The 22,260-nt window shown below is 34.2% G+C and overlaps 1 protein-coding gene and 1 long non-coding RNA gene across 2 annotated transcripts in view; one reads left to right on the top strand and one right to left on the bottom strand.

Annotated features, from left to right (window-relative positions):
- LOC136031146 (aminopeptidase N-like) overlaps positions 1-22,260 on the top strand; it is a 91,809-nt gene that overhangs the window by 48,134 nt on the left and 21,415 nt on the right. The window contains exons 11-12 of the mRNA XM_065710468.1: positions 8,677-8,863; positions 14,976-15,250. Coding sequence (XP_065566540.1) covers positions 8,677-8,863; positions 14,976-15,250 — 462 coding nt within the window. The remainder of the gene's footprint in view (positions 1-8,676; positions 8,864-14,975; positions 15,251-22,260) is intronic.
- LOC136031147 (uncharacterized) overlaps positions 1-22,260 on the bottom strand; it is a 113,637-nt gene that overhangs the window by 15,052 nt on the left and 76,325 nt on the right. The window lies entirely within an intron of this gene.

Raw genomic sequence — 22,260 nt, forward strand, 5'->3', positions numbered from 1 at the left:
AGCAATCAGAAATTGCTATCAAAGAATAAATAAAACCCAAGACAACAAGAAATTAAAATCAATATTCCAATCGAACATAAGATTAACTTATATTGATATAAATGGATAAAAAAAAACCTAAAACGAAAATATCATAGTGAATACTCAAGTCCAAATCAAACCAGTCAAAAATTACTAAAAACAGTAGTTTGGCTACTGCAACCACCTATCCTAACCATTAAAGTTCTAAAGCCTACTTAGCCATTAGCATTTTATAGAAAACTACATAGATATTGTAGAGTGCCTTTTAGTTTTTGAAGATATCAACGAAAAAAAAAAAAAGCTTACTATCAAACAGTTCGTGGTAACGAACTGTAGTTAGGAGCGACCCGGCTCAATAGTAAACGAAACTTGGAATTTGATACTAAAAGATACATCAAAAGAATCAGATTCTTATGCTGATTTTAAATATATAAGTTTCATCAAATTTAGTCTTTGTCATCAAAAGTTAAGAGCCTGAGAAAATTTGCCTTATTTTGGAAAATAGGGGGGAAAACCCCCTAAAAGTCATTGAATCTTAACAAAAATCGCACCGTCACATTCAGCGTATCAGAGAACCCTATTGTATAGGTTTCAAGATCGGTTCTATAGGAATGTGGAACTTCGTATTTTTTGCCAGAAGACCGATCATGGGTGCGTGTTTATTTGTTTGTTTGTTTGTTTGTTTTTTTTTCCAGGGGTCATCGTATCAACTGAGTGGTCCTAGAATGTCGCAAGAGGGCTCATTCTAACGGAAATGAAAAGTTCCAGTGCCCTTTTTAAGTGACCAAAAAAATTGGAGGACACCTAGGCCCCCTCCCACGCTCATTTATTACCCAAAGTCAACGGATCCAAATTTGAGATAGCCATTTTGTTCAGCATAGTCGAAAACCATAGTAACTACGTCTTTGGGATGACTTACTTCCCCAGAGTCTCCGGGGGAGGGGCTGCTGGTAACAAACTTTGACCACTGTTTACATACAGTAATGGTTATTGGGAAGTGTACAGACGTTTTTCAGGGGGATTATTTTGGTTTGGGGGGGGGGGGGTGAGGGGAGAGGGCTATGTGGGATGATCTTTCTTTTGAGGAATATGTGATGGGGGGAGAGAAATTCAATGAAGGGGTTGCATGATTTTATAGCATTATTATAATAAAAACAATGAAAAAATAAATATGAAAAAGTTTTTTCAACTGAAATTAAGGAGCAGCATTAAAACTTAAACCTAACAGAGATTATTACACATATGAGGGGTTCATCTTCTCCTAAATATCTCGCTCTTTACGCTAAAGTATTTTTGGTAATTTCAACTATTTATTGTATGTTCTTTCTGATTCAGGGGTCATTTTGAAAGAGTTGGGACAAAATTTAAGCTTTAGCATAAAGAGTGGAGGTATTAATGAGGGGACAAACCCCCTCATATACATAATAAGAATATAAAAATAGAAAAGTTTGTTACGTAAGTTATTTCTTAAGTTACTTATATTTTTTACTAATAAAAACGTTCGTTAAAAACTAAAAGTTCTAGTTGCCTTTTCAAGAAACCGAAAAATTGGAGGGCAAATATGCCTCCTCCCCCAACCCTTTTTTCACAAAATCGTCTGATCAAAACTAAGAGCAAGCCATTTAGCCAAAAAAAGAATTAATATGCAAATTTCATTTTAATAACTTATGTGCGGAGAGCCAAAATCAAACATGCATTATTTCAAAAACGTTCAGAAATTAAATAAAAAAACTAGTTTATTTTAACCGAAAGTAAGGAGCGACATTAAAACTTAAAACGAACAGAAATTACTCCGTGTATGAAAGGGGCTGTTCCCTTCTCAACGCCCCGCTCTTTACGCTAAAGTCTGACTCTTTCTCTCAATTCTACTTTATTAAACAGAAAAATACTTTAGAGTAAAAAGCGGGGCGTTGAGAAGGGAACAGCCCCTTTCATACACGGAGTAATTTCAGTTCGTTTTAAGTTTTAATGTTGCTCCTTACTTTCAGTTAAAAAAAAGCTAGTTTATTCTTTATTTAATAATAATCAAGGTAAGTGGAAAGAATTAATAAATTATCATTATATAACAATAATAATTCTTGAAAATATCAGAAATTCAAGATTTGATTTAACAGCATTTTTTTGTCAGTGTTAAGAATCACAGGCAACGCTATAGTGTTGCTTATAGTAAATTATACTATATAATTTGTTTATTATTTTTTTTCCAGAGGCGCTCCACATGGAAGGAGTCGTCGTATAAATTTCATAGGGGACTCATTCAATGGAAAATCAGAAGTTCTAGTGCCCTTTTTAAGAGTCGAAGTGATCTGAGTGAAACTAGCTTCCCTCCGCGCCCTTTCTTCCCCAAATACATCCGATAAAATCTTGAGGTAGCTATTTTGTTAAAAATAGTTCAAAAATCATATAACAAAAACTCCAGGGTCGACACAGCCCTCCAAGGCCCGGGAGCAGGCGTTGTAAGTTATGCCATGGGGGCATATATGGCTCTTACGGAAGAGATGCTTATCAAAAATTCAGAAAGGGCTCTTTTGATTAGGATTTGAAAGTTCTAGTCTACTTTTTAAGAGTCAAAAGAAATAAGAAGGTAACTAGCCCCCCCCCCCATCACACCATTGTCCCCCATACCAATCCAGTAAAAAAAGTTGAGATGCTCATTCTGGTAAAAATAGTTCAAACATCAAAGAATAAAAGCAAGCTCCGGGTCGACAAAAGCCCCCAATAAGAAGGTAACTAGCCCCCCCCCCATCACACCATTGTCCCCCATACCAATCCAGTAAAAAATTTTGAGATGCTCATTCTGGTAAAAATAGTGCAAACATCAAAGAATAAAAGCAAGCTCCGGGTCGACAAAAGCCCCCAAGGCCCGGGGCAGACGTTTTAAGTTATTTCCTGGGGGTATACATGGTTGTTATAGAAGTGATGATCACTTAAACTTCAGAGAGGGATAATTTGCCTGGAAATTGAAGTTATAGTTCAGTATTTAAAGAGTCAAAACAGATCATAGGGCAACTAGCCCCCCTCCCCTTACAACTGATTTCCTCAAATACATTTGATGGAAATTTGGAGATAGCTATTTTTTTAAAATAAATCAAAGATCATATAGCAAATTCTCCGGGTTTACTTTTTAAGTGTCAAAAGAGATCAGAGGGCAGTTCGCCTCCCCATGCCCTTTTTCCCCCAAACAGATCTGATAAAGATTTTGGGAAAGCCATTTTGCTGAAAATTTTTAAATATCAGATAATAAAACTCCAAGGCTGACAAAAACTCCCCAGGGCCCGGGGGCAGGCGTTGTAAATTATGCCCTGGGGCATATATGGCTCATATAGAGTGGATGCTCATATAAACTTCAGAGAGGGCACATTTCATTGTAAATTGAAAGTTCTAGTTCGGTTTTTAGGATTCAAAAGAGACCAGGGGGCAACTAGTCCCCCACGCCCCTTTTTTCCTAATACATCCAATAAAAACTTTTAGACAGCCATTTTGTGGAAAATGGTTAATATCATACAAAAAAACTCATGGGTTGAAACAACCCCCCAGGGCCTGGAGGCAGGGAGGATGTAAGATATGCAAGCTGTAAATTGTTCATATATGAGATCGAAGGGGTAATCATATAGACTTTGGAAAAGACTCATTCGATTTAAATTGAAACTTCTAGCTCAATTTTTTAAAGTCGGAGTAATCAGACGGTAGGCGATTCCCCTCTCCCCAAGCCTTTTTTCTAAATATTTTCGATGAGATTTTACTTTGCTATTTTTGTTCAAATCGTCCAAATGTCAAATAGATATGGTTACGGGTTTTAGCCCCCACCCCAGCCTGGGGAAAGGGGTGTAAGTTATACTAACATCCCATCGTTAACTTATAAAGCTTTGATAGAAGGCGTGGTCGTGCAATGTTTAGAGGAAGTTCAATCGATCGTAAATCGAAATTTATTGTGCCCTTCTTAAGAAGCGAAAATGATCAAAAAGTATGTGCCCCCCTTGTGCCTTTTCCCAAAATGCATCTCATAAAAATTTTGTAAAAACGATTTGTTTCAAAATGGTAAATTCAAATTGCTATAGCCTAGGGATTGAGAAATCCTTCATAGCCCCCAGGGAAGGACTGCAACTTATGTTAGCTGCCCTAAGTTTTTTTGGAAGGGGTGGTCTTATTAACTTTGGAGGGGGATCATTTGATCGGAAATTGAAACTTTTAGTTCTTTTTAAAGAGTCAAAAGTGATCAATAAGCAATTGGTCCATGCCCCACTTTCCCAAAGGGCACCCGGTAAACATTTTGAGACAGCTGTTTTGTTCAAAATAGTTAAAAGGCCAAATAAATATGTTTACGAGTCTAATCCCCTCCCGCCGGCCCCGGAGTAATGGTTCTGAGCTACGGAACTTGCTTATTGTTACTTCGATACTTTGTTTAGCTTGATACCTTGTTTACTTAAATATTTTATTTACTTTGATACTTTCGTACTTTGATACTAATTTTGATGCTTCGATGAAAGTTTGATGAAGAAAAAAATTGATTTTGAAATTAGGCATTTTCTAAGAACTTCAAACTTTTTTGAATAAAAAACAAACTAAAGTAATTTATGAAAACTTTCCATAAAAGAAGTTTTTCAGAGAAAGGTAAAGGCAATATTAAAATTCAGACCAGCATATACAAATACCTATTAAAATTCAATTTAGGAAGGACAAGAAATCACTATTAAAGAATGGATGAAATCCAAAACGAAAAGAAATTAAATAAACAATCAGAGCAAAAACCATAAAATAGGTACTAATATAAATGAATAAATTACATTAAATTATTATCAAAGAACAAATTAAATAAAAAACGAACAGAAATTAAATGAGCGATCATAGAAAACAAATATACTATGGGTACTAATTTAAATGAATAAATAAATCTTAAAACGAGTGACACTTAAATTGAATATGCAAATTAAGCTTGAAACGAACATAAATCACTAAAAACAAGAGTTTGGGTTTTACCTCCATCACTTTCGAACATCCCTGTCAACATACCTAGAATGTTTCTGCCTAATACCCTAAGCCGCTCCTGGGAAATTCCTGATACACCGTTTTGAAAACCAGCATTCGTATAGTGTGCTTTAATTCTGATCAGTTTCCTTATTTTTTTTTTTAAAGTAAGCAACAACAAAATTTGTCACGGTCGTAAACAGCGGCAGTCGCAGTCGACAGTAGTCACAGATTAAATTATTTGCTGCTGCAAACAATTGTAGTTGAAGTCAAAAGCTGTCACAGGTGGAGGGTTTTTTTGGTCACTTGTAATTGCAGTCACAGTAACCAATGCTTGTCACCGTCACAGTCACCAAGTAATCCAATATTTATTAGATTTTTTTACTATTTTGAACAAAATGGCTTTTTCAAAATTTTCTTCGGTTTATGGGGGGGGGGAAAGAGTAGTGGATATCTAAAAAGTTCGATTTTGGACGGAGGAGATGGTTGCTCTCTGATAACTTTCGAACATCCCCCTCAGCTTGTCTTGAAAATTTTTACTTGATACTTTCTGCTGTTCCTGAGGTATCGCTGAAACGCTTTTTTGATAACCATCATTAACGTAGCGTGTTACGATTTTGTTCAAAATCCGCCTCAAATGTTCCTGGAAGCAGTCGTAGTAGGGAGAAGTTGCAGTATCAAACAAGTCATATTCGCAGTCACAACGATTCGCAATTGCAGTCGCAAGTAGTTGCAGTTGTATTCATAATAGTAAAGCAGTAGTAGGACCCCTGAAAGTCTCAAATTAATTCCCTTAATTCCTAAGATAATTTACATACGCTTTTGCAAATAGCCTGATTTCATGTAGTATATTTTAAGACAAACTATTCAAGCTGAAATGGCTAGGCTCCCTCCTTCTTTTTTATACATTTTTGTGTTCTGCAATTGGTAGGTTAAAGTTTTTTTTTAAAGCATTTTTTGTTTTAATTTTCACAACTTAATGTACGTTTATATATATATATATATATATATATATATATATATATATATATATATATATATATATATTATATATATATATATATATATATGTATATATATATATATATATATATATATATATATATATATATATATATATATATATATATATATATATATATGCATATATATATATATATATATATATATATATATATATATATATATATATATATATATATATATATATATATATATATATATATATATATATATATATATATATATATATATATATATGTATAAATTCTGGTGTTGTGTTGAAGACGGCCCTTGGATATAGGGCCAAAATATTCACTGAATTCAATACAACTGTCTTGGAAAATTTTCCCTATTGGTTTCTGAGTTGTGTTTGTTTGATATGGAAAGGCAGTGTGGTCTTCACCGCTATTTATATTGCACATGGTACCCCTTTGCCTTAGTTTTAAGTTTCCTGAAACTTCATGATGGTATGGGTGTTTGGGCTGTAATGAAAATACTACAAATCACAAGTCAAAATTCCGAAAAAAACATTAAGAGGTTTGATTGTTGCTCTGAATTGGGCTGTCGTCCTCTTCAGAATTTGGTCTTTTTAAAATTCGTCCAGATTATTCTACTTATTGAATAACTCACCTGTCAAATTATGAATATGCTAGTCTCTGGCATGGAATATTTTTCATTGAATCCTTGAAATAGCTCTATTTATCTGTTCTGTATTTTGGGTTCAGTTGCACGCAAGAACTGGCAAAATAAGCGCAGTCGGGCACGTACGAAATTATTTCTGAGGGGGAGTGTATTATGAGGAAGTTAACGTACGGGGGCTGGCGCATAATAGAGAAAATTACCTTAAAAACAAATTACATGAAAATTCATAAGAAATAATAAGTTAAATTGAAAAGATGTATGTGGAAGGGAAATAGCACAATTTTTTAAAGGGTTATAAAAAAATCAAAAGGAAACAAAAGGTTTGTAAGCCAATCCATAGTCATGGACTTTATTTGAGCAATTAGGATTGATTTTTGTATGAAACCAGAACTGATGAGCCTCTAAGGCTTGTTGCTTTTAGCAGGCTTTTGATAACTATTTTTCAACAAAAGTGTAAATACTTCGATCGAATTTTGTATTTTTGTTTATTTTTGTACGAAAAATGTACAAAAAATAGGATTGGTAACTAATTTATGGTAGATTTTGTGCTGAAAAAATCAACAATAAAGAATTCAGTGCTCGAAAATATACCAATATTATCAAATACCATTTAGCCATGTCTGCTGCAAACATATACTAGTGATAATAACGTAAGTGTACTCTGGAATTTTCTAGTTCGTTACAGCCTTTTTAAGAAATTTATTTCTGAGCATAACCAGGAGTTTATCTTAAGAACTAAAAACAAGATATTATACATTACAAAACTTTTAAGTGGTTGACTAACCAACTTAACGACTGTTTCAGCATATGTCTATGGCCGGTCATTACCATCTCTAACTATTTCAAAATTTTATAATCGTACTCGCATGACCGGAAGTGCTTTTGGACCCTAAACTTGCACTGAAATGTGCTGATAATACTTGAATTATTGTCAACCTCATTTGTTTTACGCTCGCAATCAAAGCTGCTGTAACCATTTTACCCTTGGACTTTGGTAGACTTGTTGTAAGTCCTATCAGTGGATTTCACATATAGATTTTGGAGATTTTGACAAAAATGGTCTTAAATCAGAGGTAATGGCAAGTGACAAAAAAAAATCTCTGGAAAATATTTTTTTTATTCAAAATCATTGTTAAATATCAAAGTGATTATTGATCCAGAAATCAGGATGCAAAAGCAGTCTGACTAGCCTATATTAAGATAGCTTAGACAAGTGACAGTTCTTAATTTTTTGACATTTTGTGACACTGATAAAGAAGCTAATTTTGACGTTTTAACCTTGTCAGAACTACAGTCAAAACCCCGGTTGACTTAACAATAGTAAGTTACTTCAGCTCGGGCTCTAAACGCACCCTTGGTCTCTCACTTTTTAGGTCATTGACAGCATGGTGTTCCCTTCGAGCATGAGAAGAGACAACACAATTACGAATTTTTCTTTAAGAAAACAGGTGAAAACAAAAACCAAGATGATTTCCTGAGGAGGTTTTAACACAGGATTCTTAGCAAAAACTCAGCATGAATGTTTTTTTTTTAGCTACTGCAATTCCTTGCATCACGGTAGTTTTAATTTTTCTGTGTTTTTTGCCAAGGTAACCAAAATTAAAACTGTTAAAGAGTGAACGTTCCATCAAGTGGCTTACCAGCTTGTGACTGATTTTCTCCTTTGAATATCCACAGAGAAAAGCAGAATTATCTATATCAAGAAGACTCAGCTTGGGTATTGTAAGGAATCGGTAAGAAATCAGTGTTGAAGATACCCCAAAGACCCCTTGCTGAAACCCACAGTTCTCTTAACTCACTTTTTTATGAATCCCTACATTGGGTATTCATGACAAGAAACTAGGTACGAATGTTTCCGACGACCTCTGGTTTGTACTGCTGTGGTATTGTATGTTAAATAATCCGTGGATAGTGAACTGACATTTAAACTGTTTTAATCCTCTCTAATAAGAATTTAAATGTTGATAAGGATTTTTGCATCCTCGCTTTGAATTATTTTAATTTTTATCCCTGGGAATAACTTTTATTTGGCCTTCTTCTTTGCAGCGTCGTTATGTAAGAGAACAGTACCCAAGAGAATATGAAGAATATTTTTGGTGGATACCCATTACTTATACTCAAGATTTCAATGATCAGTCAGAACTAATGGTTTGGATGCAAGATTCAAATGATCCACTTGTGATTGACAATCTAAGCACGGACAAATTCTTGATCCTAAATGTTGGGCAGAAAGGTAACTTTTACGTTCATTGGGTACGCAACGACAATTAAACAATATAGTTTGAAATCTATTTTAATTAACGAAAGTGAAACACAGCAGAAAAATGCTTAAAATGTAAAAAACTGGTGTGACTCTGAAAACTCTGTGACTTTAATGTCAGCCCTACCCTAATGTACTATTGGAGTTGCTAACACCTTTTTTAGCATCATTCCAAGAATGTACAGTCCAATTTCTGAAAATATCGTGAGTTTCAAGAATGATGCATTATCTGCTATTGCGTAATCATTCATATTGTCGGTGAAACAATACATCGAATACAAGTGGGCCCATATCAGGTTTTCTGACATTTTCTTAGCATGTTTCCAAGAATTTCATGAATGATGCGTTAATTGGTATTACTAAATCATGTTGTCAGTAAAATGATACAAGGAATATTAGTGGGCCCACATCCCGATTTCAGGGAACTTCTTGGTATGTTTCCAAGAATTTCGAAAAGGATGCATTATCTGGTATTGCGATGTCATTTAAGTTCTCAGTGAAACAATAAAATACGTTTTGTGGCAGCCCTCTCATCTGGTCCATTGAGATAGCATTTGAGCCACCAACTTTTCTAGCTTATAAGCAGTTTTCCATTGATTTTATGAAATTTATGTTTGATGCAGGAATCGAACGTGAGACCATTATTTCCTAAGGTAAAAGAACGATACGTTACTAGGCTACGCCAACATGTCATCGATGATATTATGTTCTTAAAAATATATTCAAGGTAACCAATGTATTGTTTCTGAGATGGTAGCCAACTGACGTTAAGTGTCACTACATCCTAACAAGTTATTTGCGCAATGGATTTCTCATTTGGATATAGAGAAAACGCAATCAGTGATTTGTTGCCGAGCACCTTTTTGGCATTGTTCAGAGAATATACATAACACAATAATTTGAGATGCTTGCTGAACAGGCATATTTTTTTGATGGTTGATGAAACTTGCTTCGATCTCCAAAAATGGTAATGACTATTAGAGAACAGGTATCATTTTTGTAATGTAATAGTCCTGAACACTGATTATGGATTATCAGTGTTGATTATAGATTATTGATTAACGGCTAATGATAATCAATTATTGATTATTGATTTTTGAATAAAGATTATTGATAATCGATATTGATTATTGATCATTGATTACTGATTACAGCTTATTATTATGGATTATTGATTATTGATTATTCGTTATTCATTATCGACTTTTTATTATCGATTATTGAATATTTCCTTTTGTTTTTTTTAATCTAGAATTTATTTGGAATTATTTTGGCGTTCATTCCTTTCTTGGACTTAGAATTTTATGAACTTAATTTTTCTTTTGAAAACTAAAACCAGAGATTATTAAATAATCAAATGTTATTAATAAAATCAGACATTTTTTAAACATGGATGTTCTTATTTCTGAAAACTAAAACTCTATTTTAGAAAATACTTAAATATTATTTATAAAGTCGAATATATTTTGACTGGGGTTGTTCCTTTAATTCTGAAACCAAAACCCAAAAAATATTACTAATAAAATCAGTTGTAGTTTAACCGTGGATATTCTTGTTCATAAAAGCCTAAACCTAAGATTACTAAACACTCAAATATTATTTACTAATCAGATGTATACTAAACGTGGATGTTCTTACTTCTAAAAAAAACAAGTTTATTAAATAATCAATTATTAATAACATTAGATACATTTTCAATTTCGATCATCTTAATTCTGAAAACTAAAACCTAAGTCTATCAAATAATCAAAAATTATTAATAAAATTATATTTAGTTTAAGTCTGGATGATCTTTTTTCTGGAAACTATAACCCAAAGTTTATTAAAATCTCAAATATTAGTAATACAATAATATAGGTTTTAAACATGGATATTCATATTTCTAAAACACAAAACCCAAGTTTATTAATTGCTCAAACATTGTTAATAGAATCAGATGTATTTTAATGGTAGATTTTTATATTTTTGAATTTTGATTTCTTAATTTTGATGTATTTTAAATGTGTTTTTTCATATTTCTGAAAACGAATACTCAAGTTTATTAAATACTCGAAAATTATTAATAAAATTCGTTTTTTTTAAATGTGGATGTTCTTATTTCAGAAAACCAAATCCTAAGTTTATCAAATACTCAAACATTATTAATACAATACGATTAATTTTAAACATGGATGTTTTTATTACCGACAACTAAAGCCCAAGTTTATTAACTACTTAAAAATTATTGATAAATTCACATGTATTTTAACTTTATATTCCTTGTTTCTTGACACTAAAACTCAAGTTTATTAATACTCAAATATTATAAGTAAAATCAGATGTATTTTAAACTTGGATTTCTTTTTTATGAAGACTAAAATCCAAGTTTATTAAACACTCAAATATCATTAATAAAATAATATGCGCATTAGTAATGGATGTTTTCAGTTCTGAAACTCTTGATAATTACAGTAAACCTAAGGTCTTTACCTAGATTATATTTTAGTAAGCGTACGGTGACGCTTACTGAGCACAGACGAACCCAGCTTAAAAAACAGTTAGCATAATGTAACCTGGGTAAAAAAAAAACATATTAAGTTTACTATTGGTATTCGGGCCGTGGCAGGTTGGTTTGCGTTTACCCTGGGTGTGGCGAGATGGTAGCACTTGGGGTAGTAAAACATTCATCCGATTTTATTAATATTATTTGAGTATTTAATAAACATGGGTTTTAGTTTTCAGAAACAAGAATATCCACGTTTATAATACATCTCATTTTATTAATAATATTTGATTATTTTATAAACTTCAGTGTTAGTTATCATAAATATTAACACACGATTAAATATAACTGATTTCATTAATAGCTTTGAGTATTTAATAAACTTGGGTTATAGTTTTCAGAAATTGAAACATCCACGTTTAAAACAATTCTTATTTTATTAATAATATTTGACTATTTAATAAGCCTGGGGTTTACCTTACAGAAACAGGAACATCCATGTTGAAAGTACATTTGATTTTATTTTTGGTTGATAATTGATAATTAATAATTAATATCGATAGTCAATCATCCGTGCTCAGGATCATTGCATTACAAAAATGATATCCATCCGGTTGTAGTGATTTCAATTTTTGGATATTAAAACAAGTTTCACTAGCCATCATAAGAATAAAAATAGCGACAAAGACCACATTGCCTTTCAATAGCAAACAAACAAAAGTAGAAACAATAGGAGAAACAAAAGTAGAAACAATAGGGAAAATCTTTTCAAGCCAGTGGAAATCAATTCTGTGAATATTTCGACCCTATATTAAGGTCCGTCTTCTGCACAATACGAACAGAAAAAAATGATTAAATGCAGGTTCTCAGAACCAACCTTGCATTTTTAGCAGCCTGCCTCAAAGGCCTTTTCGTAACTGGTTCAATACTATTATAAAACGGTTTAGTAAAATATTTTGTTAGATAATTTTTAATTAAATTATAGTATAAAGAATTTAGTGAGTACTCCCCTAAGCCCCTGTTCAAAGTAATATTATTGTTTATTTTGAGACTAATTTCGATTGATTCCAGGACCATCTGTTTTATCCCAGAATCATTACTGATGAATGAAGATTTTTTAAAAAGTATCGTGTTGGAGGGATTATCAAATATATGCCAACCTAAAGCAGAATTAAAGGAGCTGTTTGAACTATCTGAAATTAATGCCTTGTCTCTGTCTTTTTTATGCTGTTGTAGCCGTTTCTCTAGATTCTGATGGGTCGGAATTTAAGAAATTATCTGTTTTAAAATTATTAGTAAAAACTACATACAGATTATTTTTTGTGCAAATATTTTTTTTTAATTTTGTTGACAATAGTTGAGTGCTTATCAGTAGCCTCACATTGTGAAATATCTTCTTCGATTTTACAAGAATTTATTTTTTGTCTACGGTTAATTATCTAATTGAGAAAAGAAATGGGGTATCCTATACCAAAAAGAATATCTCTTATAAGGTTTATTTCTGCATTTATATACGAATCAGAGCAAACTTTCAGGGCACGATCAATGAGAGAAGTTACAACTGCTCTTTTAACTGGTGGGTGGGCGATTTGAATTAAAATGAAGGTATGTATTGTTTTGTGCTGGCTTTCGATAGATGGTAAAATCCAGTTTATCAGTATTACGAATAATTAACACATCTAAAAACGGTAGTTTATTTTCAATTTCAACTTCTAAGGTGAACTGCAAATTTTGGTCATAAATGTTAAGATGATCTAAGAAGCCCCGAAGTTCAGCTTCTCCATAATTCCAAAGTGAAATTACGTCATCCATATAACAGTCCCAATAGACGTGTTTTAAAAAATAAATGCCCAATTTTCAAGGTTCTCGACATAAATATTTGCTAGTAGCCCAGATAAAGGTGTCCCCATGGGTAACCCTATTTTTTTGCTGATAAAAAAAAGTTGCGAAATTGAAAATACATAGAAAACTTATTAAAAAGTTTAACCAGATTCATTAAAACTTCACTATATATATATATATAGATTCTTGGTATTCACCTCAAAAAATATAAATATATATATATATATATATATATATATATATATATATATATATATATATATATATATATATATATATATATATATATATATATATATATATATATCTCTCTCTTTCTCGTATTGTGCTGAACACTGCCCTTGGACATAGGGTCGAAATATACATAGAATTGATATTCACAGAATTATTAAATTACTAATAAAGTTCTGTCACACAAGATTAGTTCAAAACGTGCATACTTTTGCGTTATATTTGATCACCTTCAAACACAAAGAAGGAAACAGTCAATTCGAAGTACCCCACTTATATATTCAAAAATACATAAAAGGGGTACTATTTTACAGCAATAAAGAAGTATGACTTTTTGCAAAAAAATCTTATAATTTACCTCCCTACCTTTTGGGGTAAGTTTTCATTGATATAATTTTTATTGGTAGTGATACTACATATGTATATCCAAAAAAAGTAGTTGAGTCAGTTCAGAGTCATAATAAGTCCTGAATTAACTTTTTCAGGCTGTTTTTTCTCTTTGAACATTAGACTTAGTTCCTCCTACTCTGGTTGGTGCATAACGCAAAGACAGTGTCTATTCACGCCCTCGAAAGCGTATTTGGCCAAAGGTGAAGCAAAACAAGTACCCGCCAGTGTAACCTTCCTCTCTTGGTATCTACCAAGTGACACTTTTTGCTGTCCATACCTTCTAATTCCGGCTAAATCCCAACACTAAACATCATTAGGGAACTTGGTATCACCCATACGAACCATTTGGCCTCAGTACTGCTACCTACCACTTCGGATTCTCTCAACTCTCAGTGGCTGCTTTGTTGTTGATTTTTCATGTATGAAGGTGTTTGCAATCCTATAATATCAGTGGATACCCAGAATGCACCGGAGGCAATTATTTTCGAAACCCTGTATTCATATTTCAAACTGCCTTTTCAGCGCCTATCTCTCGTAGACATATATTAGTAGGCTACAGAGAGGACATTAATATTTACATAGAGTCGGAGTTTGAGCTTTAGAGAATATATGGATTTCTTCTAGATTTTACCTAGTTTAGTAAAAGTCTTCCTTGAACAGCAGTGCATGTAATGATCTCGCACTCCAGGCTTCCGTCCGAGTTTTTGATGCGTCCAAGATACTCAAATTCTGGAGCCTCCTCTAGCTCATCAGAACCGACCATTTGTGGCCAGCCTTGAATTGAATTAGTATAATTTCACATGACTTTTTTGGGGAGGAACTGATTACCAATCCAACTAGTCCGGCTGTGTTTGCGAGCTCTGTGATGTTTCGCTGTAAGTCTCCCCTTAGATGAGAAGGGGGTGTAGTGTCTTCAGCAAAATGACTATTGAAGGCAATGCAGCTCTCATTTAACTGTTTTCTTCCAACAAAGTGACATGTCTGGTGTATGTAGTTAACTGATATCGTCATTAGTATATTGCTATTAAATTTGGTAGAAAATTTTAACATTAATCTGTTTCAACAGAAAATTAAATGTTTTCTATAAGTAACAACATTCTAATAAGATTGTCAATTTACAACTTCTGAATCTTTTTACAGGTTATTACAGGGTAAACTATGATGATGGCAACTGGCTTTTGATAGCTGATAGTCTACGAACGAACATTGAGGTCATACCTTTGATAAACCGTGCACAAATTGTTGACGATGCTTTGAACTTAGCCAAACAAGGCTACTTAAACTACTCCATAGCTATGTCCCAGACTAGATTTTTGGTAAATGAAAGGGAATGGCTATCCTGGCAAGCTTTTGATGCTAATTTTGTCTTCCTAGATAACCTTGTGTCTGGGTTAGGTGCATATAATAACTTCCGTGTAAGTATTAAACAATTTCCTTATGTTGTATAAAGGTATTTATTTGGTCTCAAATTTATGTCTTGAAATTCATGTCATGTCGAATTCATTCATTCATTCAATTCATTCAAATTCATTTATCATGTCAAATTCATGTCATGTCTCAAATTCATGTGGTATGTTAAAAGCTGAGTACCCAAAGAAAGGAAAGAAATATTTGCTATTTATTTACATCAAGAGCTCTTATTATATGAGAATATGAGCCGTTTCTCTAAGCAGTACTATGGCTGCCAAGATGCCAAGATACCTGGACAATAGATATTAATCTATTCAGTTTAGGAAAAAACCTTTCGGATATCCAGCCGTTCTTTGGGGTATCAGAACAAGGTCAAAGACAATGAAGGCAACGTTATATATATATGAAGAAAAACTTAACGAAAGAACAACTAATTCAGCGTTTGAAATTGTCTAAATTTCGATACCCGAGTATTTTCTTCAAGCATATTTTTAGAAATCTCTAACCTTTCCTTTCCGTTTTGCTTTGAGGGTTCATTTGTGTATTGAGCGATAGAGCTGGGTAATGGGCGTGACTTCGACAGTCGACTGTTACCTAGCTAGGTAGGTATACTTGGTTGGTACTCCTGTTAATAATTTTAAGAGTTTTTAGTGGTACCAATTCACGAAAATGAAAGGATGCAACGATTTTACTGTTTTTTAGTGAATGCAAAAAAAAAATCCGTGTAGAAATCAATGGAAAATATATTCCAGCTTACTTGTCTAATGACAGAGTGGGGCTTATAATCAGTTACAATAAAACCAAACTTACGGCATTACTCCACGTTGAAACAGTTTTGAAATAAAAGTGGTAAGCATTAGGTGACCAAAACTATTATTAATTGTACCTGGGCAAAATGAGCATAATCATAGTTTTGCCTACATTTTAGTTTAGTTTAAATTTAACGCTTAAGTGGCTCAGTGCCAGTGAAAGTGGCGAATAAAAGTTTTTCTTACAGCTTAAAGCCCACCGCAATTGGCATTGTAGCTAGTCTTAATTGATGTATAATTTGTAATACAAATTATTAATTAATAAGTTGGCATTATTATTAATAAGGCAAAATCAAACAATTTGTGTGAACAAAAATGTAAATTAGGAGCGGCTTGGTCAAATAGTAACCAAAACTCTAAAATATAGAATTTTGACAACAATAGATACATAGGAAGGATTGGCCTTTTGTGCTGATTCCAAACATGTACAATTCATTAATTTTATTGTTACCCAAAAGCTAGGAGCGTGAAAAAAAATTGCCTGATCTTTGAAATAGGGTAGAAACGCCCCCTAAAAGTCAAAGAATCTTAGTGAAAATCGCGCCATTAGATCCAACCCATCAGAGAACCCTTCTTTTGAGGTTCCAAGCTCCCACCTGCAAACATTTGGAATTTTGCAGTTTTTTTTTCAGAAGGCTGCTCAAATATGCGTGTTTATTTGTTCTTTTTTCCCCCCAGGGGTGATCCGATCAGACTAAAGGTCATAGAAGGTTGGGAGAGAACTGATTCGAACGGAAATTAAACGAACGGTACTATTTTTTAGTGACCGAAAAGATTTGAAGGCAACCAAATACCCTCCCACGCTCTTTTTCTCAAAAATCATCTGATAAAATTTTCTGATTGCCATTTTGTTCAGCATTGTTGAAATATCCAGTAACTATGGCTACTGCGATGGAATTACAACCCTCCCCCCTCCCCACACACATATACACACACAGTCCCTGGGAAAACAACTAAAGCTATGAAATTTTCGCTATTGTATAGTATTTTTTATTGGGAAGTAAAAAAGATTTTTTTGTGGGGGGGGTGACATTTTCAATTGGAAGAATTTTCTGTGGAGAGGGAAGTTTCCAGGGTAAATTTTCCTGTGGGTGGGAAGTTTCAGTGGAAACTTGCTAGAATTCCAATACGAAATTTGTTTTGTTTGACTTACTTTCTCTTTGGTGACTCTTGCCTGTACAAATTTTGCACATACTGAATATTCTATAGAGGGGGAGGCAAACTTCCTAAAATTGTTTGAAAACTGATCTGATGAGAAAATAGATAAAGAACGACTTTAATTTCAACTGACAGTAAGAAGCATCGCTGAAACTTGAGACGATCAGAAATAATTCTGTATGGGAGGGGGAGTAACCTCTTCCTCAATAGCCTACCTCAACATGTACATTCAAGTTTGGCTTTTTGAAAGAGCGAGGTATTGAGGAGAGGACAGCCCTCCTCTTACAGGGAATAATTTGCATTCATTCCAATTTTTAATTTTGCTGCTTACTTTATGTTAAACTTTTTTTTATATAATCACTAATAAAGCTAAAAAAAAACAAATTAATCTCTCTCACTTTACTCGGTTGCAGCTATCGCTGTAACCATAATTTATTTTAGATTTCAAGCGATTCACATTTACTGGCGTAATCTTTTTAGATTGTCTTGCAAAGAAAGGAGAGACAGCAATGAATAGATTAAGAAAAGGCGTTTTTGACAATTAACTCTTCCAATCATCTTATGCATGAATTAAGATCAGGCAGGGCCTGTTCCCCATAATCTGTGCTTATGATTCCTAAGATATAAACGCCTTATGACTCTTGCTGAACCATTCATGGTGAGATTCAACCTGACTCTTAAATTTTTGCATTGAAATTAAGTTCAAAATTTTATGGCAGATGAGTTTAATGGTAAATTTGGTCACATAAGATGCACTGCTAGTAGAAATATAAGCCTGTGTATTTTTTTTTATAGCCACTGAGCGTGTATATACGTACTATTTTTTCTTTTGCTTTGGAGACAAAAAGAGAGAAAGTTTGCTGAAATCAAAGCTAGAAAACTGGTACTCTTTAAACCCCAAAAATTTACAATATTTCAAATAAAGTCTTTTTATCTGTATTCATTCCTCAATGGAGCATTGAGTTTGAAAAACAGTAAAAAAAAAAAGGCATTTCCAGTTGTGATATTACTAATTCTGTTTTGTTTTATATTATTAGATAAAAGACAAGTTTTTTAAACTAAAGTAAGGAATAGTATAAAAAATTAAACCGATTAGAAATTATTCAGTATACGAGGTAGACTGTCCCCTACTCAAAACTTCACTTTTTACGCTAAACTTCTTAAGTACTTTAAGAAAACTTCTTATTCCAATTAAACTGCCCTTGTGTTCAGCAGTCTATCTGAAAGAACTGGGAAGAAAAGTCAAACCTTAGCATGAGGAGCGAGGGATTGACGATGGGGAAGCCCCCCTGACATATAGAATAATTTCTGTTTGTTATAAGTTTTATTATTGCACGTTGCTTTCAGTTGAAAAAAAAGAATTTTCAAATTAAGTTTTGATTGTTTTTCAAAGAATGACGGGAAATATACCTCCCCCTCCGTGGAAACTCCTAAACGAAAAGTTCCTCCATGAAAAATTCCTGCCACGTAAATACATCCCTCCCTAATAATAAAAATACTGTGGAAAAATCAATCCTTACTGAAAATCCTCCCAGAAAATTCTATGTGGACAATACCCCCTAGAAAATTCTCCTTACTTTCTTTTTGCCTTTTTCCACCAAATACCACACTGTAAAAGTCTGTTCAATAGTTTGTCTCTGGGCATAAGCTTGGCCTACTGGATTCACCTCTTTTTTCGTAGAAAATTCCCACAGTGGAAATGCAGAGTACACATAAAGATCTTTCCGGGCACTGACTGAAGAGTAACCTCCCTATAGTTTCAGAATATACTTTTGCTTCCCTTCCTTTTTCACAGAGGTAGTATGATGCCCGCACGTTAGTCCTTCGAAACCTATTCTGTGCGCCACACTAGAGAAAAAAGCATCTAGAGCCAGAGCAGCTTAGATGGCCCCACGTTCTTCTGAAGCTCCCATGATATTTTTTCCACATAGTCCTGCTGCTTTATTGTGTTTAACTGACTTGATTTCTGATATTACGAAGGGAGTTTCATATTCATCTCATGGTGGTTCTTGTATGCTAACTGCTAGGCTTGTAAAGTCCTCTTTAGTCTACACAACAACATCAGCATTTAAGAGATTGAGAAGCGGTAGCTCCATCAATTCAACTGGGAAATTTTGTCATTGAGTTGATGACCGTCTACAAAGAAAACTGGTCGAAGCGAAGGTACATAAATCCGTGTACAGAGGCTCCCGAAATCACCTTTCCTGCCAGCTTCCTGCTGATCGTCAGTTTCCCTACTAGAAAGAGTTGCTTGTCTCTCTGAATCAGCCTCTTGTGGAGACTGCTAAGTCTCCTGTAGGTCAGTTTGTAACCAAACAATCTAGAAGTCTCTGGTCTGTGACTTCGATTATGTCTGCCTATATCCATGGCTTTTTCGCACGCTCCTTTCATCCAGAAACTGAAGCAGCTGAGTCAAAGATATAACTTTTAAACAAATGTCATGCCTCCTCTGAGTTCACAAAACGAAAAGATGCGACAAAACGATTTGAGATATCTATAGTGTGTCTGGAGTGCACTTTAGGCTTAAAGACGTCCGGTACATCGATCGTTGGGTCTCTAGGCTCTGAGTGCTGAGCTTTGAGACGTAGGGGGACGTTTGTGACTACTAGATGATGATCAGTATTGCTAATGATGATTGATGATGCTGAATCAGATGATGATTAATCAATCATTTTTCTCGAATGGCCATCATTACCGTACAAAGTTCAATTGCGGATGTCTTTCCTGATGAACGGGGCGTTGGAGATGACAAGGTTGTAAGTGCTGCATAGTTTTAGGAATCTTAATCCGTTGTTATTTAAACGATCCAGAGCAACTAGTCCAATAACAAGTCCAAGTATAAATTATCTTTTGTTTCAGGCTCAGCATCATTTGTTGGAGCATTACAGATCAGGACTGGTGCTTTGCCTTGCTTATGACTGAGACGAGTGCAAGCGATCCTGTCTGAGATAGGACTGAATGATAGTAGACGTTCCTTAGACTTGTCTTCGAGGGCTAGTCCTACCCCGGTCCATGTGGTATATTGCTGGCCCGACCAAAGAGGATGATGTCCTTACCTATAAATTCAGCTCCGTCCCTAGCTAGATTGTTTTTCTTACTCCGTCAATAAGAGAGCGGAAGCGTTTAAGTTCTATCGCCAAAAGTGACTTTGATCCGGGGCATATCAACGTTAAAACATTCCAGGTGGTAATACTCAGGCCACCTCGGTCGAGGAGATTCAAATGATGGTATATTTTTGAACCAGGTGCGAATTAGTCTTGGGGTAAAAAGAGGCTCGTCATCCGAGGCTGTTACTTTGCTATTTATTGCAATTAGTTTTAGATGGAGGGCTACACGCCTAACCGACCCCAGGCCTAGGATTTAATCCCACCTAGGTGAAACCTAGGCACTTAAATCCTTGGGGTGAGCTCCACTCTCCTCATGAGGTTCAGGCCACCCTTATTATAGAGGCTTTGGCTATGCCAAATCACGTATCCATAGGCAAGTAGTCAGCAGATAAGATCTGCCTTATCCCGGACGAATTCCATTCACGCGGAGTATCAGCGTGTTCTGTAGAAACTTAGCCTCAAAACACAAGCTATTCAACGAGCCTAGAAGAGAATCTGAGAGTAAATAAGTTTGTACTGACGAAGTTCTTCCCATTTCCACCTTGGAGTTTCTATTTTTTTTTTTTTTTACTTAGTTTGCCAAGTGCTCTTGCTCTGCTTGATGATTTCATTTTGATTCAGACTCAATCTCCAGTAAACGTACATCTTCTTTGGAAACTAATTTATTCTTGTCCACGTCAAATACAATAAATATAAGATCTATCTCATGTCTAACAATATTTTCATAGATAATCTTAAACTCGCTCAAATCCGAGACATCATTTCCGTCCTAGTCAAAACTAGACAAGACATGTCTCATCAACCCAGAGTCCTTAAGATTAAGTTTGGCAATAACTTCCGTCATGGAAAAGTTACCCGTTCTTGTTACGTCCACCCTATGAAGAACTTTCTCTAATTCATTCGACTGAATCTAATCTAATCGTCTAGTCGTTTAATAACATTGTCTGTATTGTCCCCTTCTTGTTCTTCCAGTTTTTTTGTATCTGGGATAAATCAAAATTTCCTGTTGGAAGAAATCCGACATATATCAACGATAGACTATTGCGTTCAATATGCTCGTTACAATGACGTTCTAGCCTTTCTATTGCATTTACAACATTTTGGGTGAAAAATTCTGTTACCTGTATATTCAAATAGTCTAGTATTTTTTTACACCCGTTGCTAAATTTCAGAATTATGAATGGTATAACAAAAGTTAATTACTTAAGGCATGGCCTTTGGCTGGAGTCACTTGATATAGGATTAGGGTACTCTGGGATACAATGTACGTGTGCCGTAGAACCCAAGAAGGAAAACGTTCACAAAGGCTCAATCTTATGCCACTTGACCGATTCTCATTATCAAACAATAAACCCTTCACAAGTTATATTATGAAAATCATATCGTCTTTCTTACTCAAAGAACAAAGAAAGCTTCTTACTTAAAATTTGTGATAAAAATATTTTCTGATGTCTTTAGGAAAACAGGTGTATAGGAGAGACTGGGACAATATGAACACTTGGGTAATATGGACACCCCATTCCTATGAAATCCAGATGACTCTAGATTAAAATTCATTATAGCCAAAATAGGTGGCGTTAAGGGTAGAGACACAGGGTAAATGACTTCTGTCGGTTGGATTGCGCATTCATTTCTGAGAGTATAAATTTAGAATTTTCAAAGGTGAAATAAATTTTTCTGTTTTCATTGAATTAAAATTTTCAGCAAGCATTATTTAGTTTCACAGTGTGTTTAAGGTGAGTTCAAGAGGGTACTACTTAGGCTAGGCATTGGATATTTATAATTCGAAGTGACAATTCATCGAGAGGACATATTTCAATTTTCTATTTTAACTGATTAAGGAGCAATATGGACACCAACGACTGTGGTAATATGGACAGGCGTGTCCGTGACGCCCTAAAAGTGGCAAAATTTGCTCCACGTCTAGATTATAGTAGCTAA

This window comes from Artemia franciscana, chromosome 9, assembly GCF_032884065.1.
Source record: "Artemia franciscana chromosome 9, ASM3288406v1, whole genome shotgun sequence".
Lineage (NCBI taxonomy): Eukaryota > Metazoa > Arthropoda > Branchiopoda > Anostraca > Artemiidae > Artemia > Artemia franciscana.